Source organism: Solanum lycopersicum, chromosome 5, assembly GCF_036512215.1.
Source record: "Solanum lycopersicum chromosome 5, SLM_r2.1".
Classification (NCBI taxonomy): Eukaryota; Viridiplantae; Streptophyta; class Magnoliopsida; order Solanales; family Solanaceae; genus Solanum; species Solanum lycopersicum.
The window spans coordinates 9,548,269-9,556,803 of NC_090804.1; the positions used below are offsets into that span (position 1 = coordinate 9,548,269).

General features: G+C 31.1%; 1 protein-coding gene across 1 annotated transcript; it reads right to left on the reverse strand.

The window, feature by feature from the left end:
- Nucleotides 1–1,153: 1,153 nt before the first annotated feature.
- On the reverse strand, nucleotides 1,154–6,285 carry LOC101264422 (adenylate kinase 4). The gene is made up of 6 exons (XM_004239148.5): nucleotides 5,889–6,285; nucleotides 4,277–4,422; nucleotides 4,054–4,173; nucleotides 3,806–3,973; nucleotides 1,968–2,057; nucleotides 1,154–1,506 (listed from the first exon to the last, which is right to left on the reverse strand). Exons 1-6 carry the CDS (start codon nucleotides 5,989–5,991, stop codon nucleotides 1,405–1,407), a joined length of 729 nt encoding a protein of 242 aa, XP_004239196.1. The 5' UTR covers nucleotides 5,992–6,285; the 3' UTR covers nucleotides 1,154–1,404.
- Nucleotides 6,286–8,535: the final 2,250 nt, after the last annotated feature.

The window sequence follows — 8,535 nt, forward strand, 5'->3', positions numbered from 1 at the left end:
ATTGTATTTCGTATTTTATTTTCATTTTTTAAATTTCAAATTTCATAGTTAAAAAGTAGATATTAAATATTAAAATTTTAAATTTCAATTTGCTAAAATATAAATTTAAACGTTGGTTTGGTGGCTTATTCGATAATATGTAGTGAAGTTATAATTAATTGTAATTACAAAGTTGTTAGTATTTCTTTTAGTTATTTCTATATTTTTTATGTGGTGCTACAATATTATAGTAGATCGACAAGTAAAAAGACATTATAAGAAAAACGAATTGATACAAATAAGAATGCGCGCGTCCGCGCGTGCATATATATATATATATATATATATATATATATATATATATATATATATATATATATATATATATATATATTTGGATTTTTATGCTTATTCTATAGTTTTCTTTTTAAATTTGTACCAACGAGTAATGAATATGTTGATATATGACCTCATTATAATTGATCTCGGGAAATATTGAATACAAATGGCGAAAAAGACCAAAATAGTCTCTTATATTTGAAATAGGATCCAAAGTTATTCTTGAGTTTTCACATAAAACGATAATAGTCCCTCATGTTTGCAATATTAGTGCACTTTTGATTCTTCCCCGAATTTTTGTCTATTTTTCAACATGGATTTTATCCACAATTTAAGTATGAAATGTTCAATCGTTTTTTTAAATATTTAGTAGAAATAATAACTCCATGTGAGAGAAGGTGAGAAGAGGAAACACCTTGTCTTGTTTAGAAGAAATATATTGTAGTTAAAATCGAGAAGTTCATCACATAATTTTCACGTATTTTGATTTGTTGTAGTTACACTGTCTAGCGTGTTTGGTTGACTCTGTAATCACTTGATCAGTAGGTAATTGGTGTGATAAAATGAGGTAATTACACTCTCCAATTCTTAAGAAGGGACTGTAAATTGCTAGTAATCACATAGTGTAATTACACGTTGATTACCTTTTATTTCTGAAATTTCGAATTCTTTATTATTTTTATTATTCTAAAAGTTTTTATTATTTATAGGAGAAACACACATAATCAAGGAGGATGTATATATCATCAAGCAAATAATTAATTTCGAAAGAAATAAATCCTCTTGAAGCATTAATCAAGGTGAATCATAATCTACATTTTGCAACAACCAAACATAATTCTCAAATCACATATCAATTAACTATGCTCAAATCCCAAATCAAGATTTGGCTTACATGGATTATTTGTTCCAATGCAGAGTTATATCTAAAATTATTAGCAAAAATTCCCCATAAAAACAATACTTCCTCAGGGACTTGCACAAAATGCCGCAGATAAGAAAACCAAAAATCAGAAGGATGTTTTTTCTTTTTTGATAATACAAAGAAAAGAATTGTCTCAATTTTGTTATGACAGATGATATTTTTCAAGAAGACAACACATGTTTAACCTCAGAAGTAACTTCCTTTGGTGGTTTCTCAGCATGAAGACTTGCAACAACACCTTTGGTGGAATAATAATTGATTACCTGCATTATCAAACAATTTTGAATGGTCATAATAAACTCGACTTCCTTTTGCACACATAACGCAAATATAAGGTCGTATCATAAAATGTTGATAAGAGCTCGTATAACAAAGTTTTTCATACTCAAATGGATAGGTTATCGTAAGATACTTTATGCATCTATTCCTATTGGGGTAGCTGCCACAATTGTTAATCCACAATTTCATAGTCAAGTAATTCTACATCTTTGTTCCAATAGACTCTTCAAGCTCACTCAGCGAAACTTGAAACCAAATAATATATCTTAATCATAAAAGTTATCCGGCTGTCGAGGATATCAGAATTAATTGTTCGTCTAGAAATAAAAACTAGATAATTCACAGTTAAAAACGAATTTTAAAATTCTGATTATCCTTACGGAAACGTATAAAACATACAGGTTATAATACTAAGAGGAAGTAAGAATGAACTGTAAATACGAACCGGCTCAGTTTGACGGTGAAATGCATCTAGCCTTGATTTAAGAACCTCAGCAGTATCATCTTTCCGTTGAATTAAAGGCTCTCCAGTGACCTGTATGTAGAAAGATACATCAGTAAACCGCTCAATGATATTTTGGAATAACTAATATCATTGATCCCCTCTAGCTACAACATGAATTCAAATACACTACTGTTTCTTTTTAGGAAATACTAAAGAACGACGGGTCCCTGATTAAAATTTGAGATTCAGAATTGATTTTGATGATTATTTTTCCTTTACTGTTGACTAAGTTGCTCTATGTTAATTTGAATTTATGTACTCCTAATCGTTAATATGTCTATTACATACATATCTGTGCCCAAGCAACATAACTGAAGGCTTGAGACTATCTTGACATCTTTTGTTTCCTTTTTGTTTGTTTCGAGAAATCGAGCTCTTGATAGGGAAATGGTTAATTGTTGGCAATGTTTCTAAAAGCACAAGGCTTATAATTGTAACAAAGGCAAGAAGTTTACACAAAGCTTCTTTGACATAAAGCGCACAATTTACGGTAAATAAAAATATATCCAAAATTTCAGCATTGAATTTATAGTTATGCCAACGTTAGTTCTAACTTCTGAGAGTTGAGATTCAAAAAATTGACAGCTTCTCTTTTGTGGGGTTGTTTGGTAGGCATAGGGGTGTCTCAATAATACTGACATTTGTCATGCTAAGAACATTTCTTATGCATTTTTTGGTTTGGTATATTGATAATAACATGCATTGCATAATTACTAAAACAAACTATGTGTTTACAAAAATATCCTCCACAAATATCGTGGAGAGGATGTGGAATTGGTTTGAGAGGGCATTGTGTCTTTAACCCCTTCTAATGCATGCATTAAAAACTCTTGCATTGCTAATATCATAGTTTGTCGTGTATTAGTTATTATGCGTAGCATTTTTGTTGACCAAACTCTTAAAAAATATCGACGGGTACATGTCAGATCCTTGAAAAGTAGTACATTTTCCAAGGATCCGACACGGAGAAACATCCTTTTTGGAGAACCCAAACAGAAAAGCATAGGATAATACCAAATAGAGTGTATAATGCTTCTATTAGTTATACATAGGTTGAAAAAGTGTACTAAACAAGGTGTTAGTAATATACAAAGCTAATTCATGCATTATTTCCTCCAATGTATCCTACCAAACGACCCCTATGCGCGTAATTTTTTTTTATAAATGTAAAGTACATATGTGTGTCAATGTTTGAAGCACCCATTTCTCTGAAGCGCATGGCTTCACCCAGAAAGCCATAACCCCTCCCTTTGCATTGCTTCATTACTTTACAGTTTACACGACCCAGCAATGGCTTTTACAACACTGATCTCGTTGAAAATGAAAGACATAAGACCAACAACTAGTTTTAGCCAAAACTAAGCCATCTTACCAGGTACTTTGTTGGAAAACTTTTAAAGGTCAAAAACTACCGGCCTTCAGCTAATTATTGAACAAGTTAAAGGTGCCTTGAGAAAGAACGTCCTAAGCAAGTAAATAAAATCAGGAGACTCATAATAACGCACCTAAACTCCCCAAATATTATTTTTAGAAACTGGATAAAGAAAATGGTTTTTAATTACCACCACTTTCTGGTTTAGGAACCTGAACTCCCAGGAAATTTCTCCGCAGTTTAGAAACAATAGAGAGGTCAATGTTAATTACCAATAAGTATAATTTGTTTTCAGCAAATGTATGCAAAGCGATAAAGAAACTACAGCCACTAGAGGTATGACAACCATACTTTGCCATTCACACAAAAGCATTCCGTAAAACTAATGGCAACTTAGCAAACTTACATCATCGACGCCAGGAACTTTTGGGGGTTGGAATTTGGTGTGATAAGATCTACCACTTGAAGGGTGAATCCACCGGCCTGTGATCCGCTCTTCCAAGATTGCATCATCAATTGCAAAATTGAGCACCTTATCAATCTTGGACCCCTGCTTCTGAAGCATCTCATCTAGCTGCATCACGCCACAATTAAAAGTAAGAACACTAATAAGATGAGAAGTCACGATGCAAATGTTTCATAGTGTTGGACAACCTTTTCTGCTTGAACCACTGTCCTTGGGAAACCATCAAGAATGAAGCCTTTTTGACATGAAGGTTTCTTCATTGCTTCATCAATTATACCAACAACTAAGTCATCCGACACAAGTTCACCCTGTAAAAATCACCCAAAAAGGACATCATTCACCAAAAGAGAAAAATACTTGAAATAACATTACGAAGTTTGTTACCCATCCCCAAAACTGACTGCCACTTACATTGTTCATAGCTTCCTTTGCCTTAATCCCAAGTGGAGTTTTAGCAGCAACAGCAGCTCTGAGCATATCACCGGTGGCCAAATGGCACAAGCAGTATTCATCCTTTATGATAGGAGATTGTGTACCTTTTCCAGATCCCGGTGGACCTGCCATTAGTTTCACATTGTTAGCACTAACTTTGAACTTTACAAATCACTTCATCACCACAATTGATAACAATATTTTTTCATTAAGTATCAATGTAGAACTCCCTGAAGAAGTAGATATTACGAAAATTTGAACAGAAAAATGGCAACATAGCAATGTCAAAGAATCCGGTGAACACTTTTTCAACAACATCAATGCTTTGCAAGGAGAATATTACACGAGATACATATTATGAAACATTTTGCACAAGATTGTGAAAGTACAAGTCAAAAAACAACACTTGTTCTTGATCTTGCATTTTAATACAGCAGCTGCATTTATAGAACTTCCCATTTGTGTTAATAAAAGCACAAAATTAACAAAAATAGTTGCTTTAAACGGATTGAAGCTAACTTTTCAACAAAAACAAGTTTCTGCTGCCCAAATAGCTAATTTTTCAACAAAAACAAGTTTCTGCTGCCCATTTGGATATCAAAAGCAAGCTGTAAATATCAGTATTTTGAACAGCAAAAAGTGCATAGAAACAACAAGGTCCATGGAGTTCAGGACTTCAGGTGAGAAATGAAGCACACAATTCACAAAAAATAAAAATAATACCAAACATATATGATTTTTAGTACTATAACAATCAAATTGCAAAATTAAAAAAACTAGTTTAAACCTCCAATATACGATAACAATTCAAAGTTGAGATTCAAAGAACCAACGGATTCTCATTTAAATCACTTTGCACATATTGTTAGAAGCGCACACTTTTCTGAATCACCCATGACACAATAACTCCTCGTTTTGCTTTGGTTCATCACAATAATCTGATCTATTCTTTGCTCAGTACAAAGTAGTGTTTGACGCATAAAACACCAATGCCTCAATTCTAAACTTTCTAAACTAGTTGGGGTAGGTGGTGTGAAAACACGAAACTCAAAATGGAAAAGCTTTCTCCATGCTCTACAGTCTTTAGCCAAATGTATTTTAAAAGATGTAGCTTTATTCATTTGTACAACTGCATTACCAAATTCATCCAGCTAAAATACTCTGGCACATTCAATAAGATACAGTTTACAGTCCCCATCAAGCAAGTATAATCACAAATTAGGTTGAATCCTTAGATTTTGTATCCCTCATACTCTATTCATGCCAATTACATTTCAATACTAAATACTCGTTCCAACTAAACCGAAATTGTTTCCATTTCAGTACATCCCAAAAGGCCCAACACTTTTCAATTTCTATGCAAACTTTCACACCTTCAAATTTTAACTTTTAACTTTAATGCAGTATTTTCTCAATCAAACTTTTTATTTTATTTTTTTCAACTATGACTAATGTAATATTTTAAGTCAAATTAAAAATCATAGTAACTAGTCCAATTCCACCAAAATATCTATATGTTATACTGAAAGAGGCGAAGCTGATCGAGTAAAGCAAATAGAGTATTTCAAAATAGAATTGAAGAAGTAATTACCTATGAGAATGAGACGTTTGTCAGGCTTAGAAGAACATCTGAGACGGCGGAGAACTTCAGACATTAGGCTTTCTGAAGGAACATCTTCTAATGAAGCAGCCATGGTTGATGCTTTGCCTTCTTCTTCTTCTTCTTCCCCTACAACACTTGTTGTAATGGGAATTTGGGTTTGGTAATGGTAGGTACACCAAACTATAGATGCACAAAAATGACTTTGTAACAAGCAAATAGTAGAAAGAAAGTCAATGACGGGTTTTACAAACAACTTCTTGTCTTGAAAGTTGGGCCCTTCCTATCCTCGATTTGTGCGCCGCTCTTCAATCTACAAACCCTTTTTCTTATTTTAAATCTTTTTACTCCATTATACACTAAAACCTATATAATGAAATTTTATTATTTTATAAAAATATTATTTAATCGATAAACTAATATTTACCAACTTAAAGAACACTTTAAAATTTAATGAAGGTTAGTTTAGAATACATCATAATTATTGTATCTTACTAATTTATATATCATATTTATTGATTTCACATTTTTTTTAAAATATACATAAAGTACAATAAATATATAAAAATTATCGTATCTTACTAATTTCAACGTTGTCATGTTGGGATAATAAGAGTTTTTAATATGTATTATCGAACAAATATTATCGTAGGATATTAGAAGATTATGAAGTGGACAAATTAATCCAGGAAAGATTAATGTTTTGAATGCTATCAATTTTGCAATTCATGTTCGGACAACAAATATATAAAAGATAATAGCAAGTTGTTTTCGATACTGTGCAATTTGTCCGGGGAAATGCAATCTCAAAGAATTTAAATGAACTTACTTGTGAAAACATCATTGATGAACTTGAGGTTATTGACGAATAATCCATGTTACTACAGTAAAATGGATGTCAATAACCTGTTGAATTATTCGGATGAAAGTGATACATGTTCAGAGTTCCAGAGGTTAGAAGAAATTGTGAATAACATCGAAAAAACAATGTTGATGATGAAGTTGGATATGATACTATATCCGTCGAACCACGCATAAGGAAACGTTTATCGACTATCGAATTTACAACTCTTCAAATTCTATGGTGTAGTTCGAAAAGACAATACCGGAGCTATTGGATGCAATAAGAAAAATTAGAGATGAGCTTCAACTAGATTTAAATTTTAAGAAAAAACAGAATACAATAGAATCATATTTCACTAAATTGTTTTCGATATAATAGTACTTTTAGAATTATTAATTTATGATTTTAATGGGACGATATATTTTTATATTTATATAGGGATCTTCTAAAAATATATTATCTTATTATCTTATCGAAATTGATGATTTTTTCCACTGACCCAAGTCGGGATCGAAGGAAAATATTATTTTAGAGTGATTATTAATTCACCGAGTATTAATTTATAAAGGTTTTATTGTATATAACTAATAAATGGGGTTTTGGAGAAGCGATTAGATCAAGAAATGAAGGAGAGAGAGTAGCAATATCGATAAACAAATCTTATTTCTTAGTATTTATAACTAATAAATAATTTTTTAATAAGAAATCTTAGTGATATCATATTATATCATAAATATAAACTTTATAGAAAAACTCGTAAAAATTTTCAGGCCTCACAGGGAAATATAATATCATGGAATTTATATATTGATATCTAAAACTTGTATGTCTTTAACACTTAAACACTATATTATCTTACATACTACCTCCGTCCATTTTTAGTTTTCATGGTTCCTTTTTTAGAGTAAAATTATAAAAATTTTGACCAACATCTTACGATGTATTTTTCATCATATTGATATGCAAAAAATTGCAATGTATAGTATTTTTCGTATAGTTTTTGAGTATCTAATTTTTTAAAGAAAATGTTAAATTGATGTAATCTAATTTAACTTTAAAAATTAGTCAAATTGACTTTCGAAAAACGCAACATCACAAATAAAAGTAGACGGAGGAAGCATAAGATAACGTAGTAACAAACATTAATAATGTCAAGAAAAGTGATAATTATAACATCTTATCATTTATCCTTTAATCAATCATCTTTAATTTAATTTTATAATTTATCCTTTTGCTTCTGGGAAGTGTTACTATTTTATATTTTTAGGGAATCAAATGATCATCAACTTGATATATTGAAATTTCTAATAAATAAATAATTATTGGTGAATGAATGATAACTTTTAAAAAGGCTGAAAAAGTGAACAAATATTCTACTACTAACGTGTAGAAAATTCAGCCCTAACTTTTGTTTTACATAAATCAATTTAAACATTCCCGTTAAATATTATTTTTAGGCCACCCACACCCCTACCCCGAGTCACCCCAGCTGCCTACACCCAGGCCACCCCCTCAAAAGAAAATCAATTTTTTTTGAAAATATATGTTTTTTAAAAATAATTTTTTACGTCAACATCTCATACACCCACCCCGACCACCCCACCTTGTTAAAAATGAAAAAAAATATTTCTGAAAAATATTTCAATTTTTTTTTAATTCATTTTTAATGCCACCTCCCGCCCCTACCCGTTGCACCCCCCGCTCAGGCCACCCTCATCCCATTTTATTTTTTAAAAAATAATTTTGAAAATAGTTAAAATTAAAAATTAAAAAAAATAAAAATATTTCTCCTAA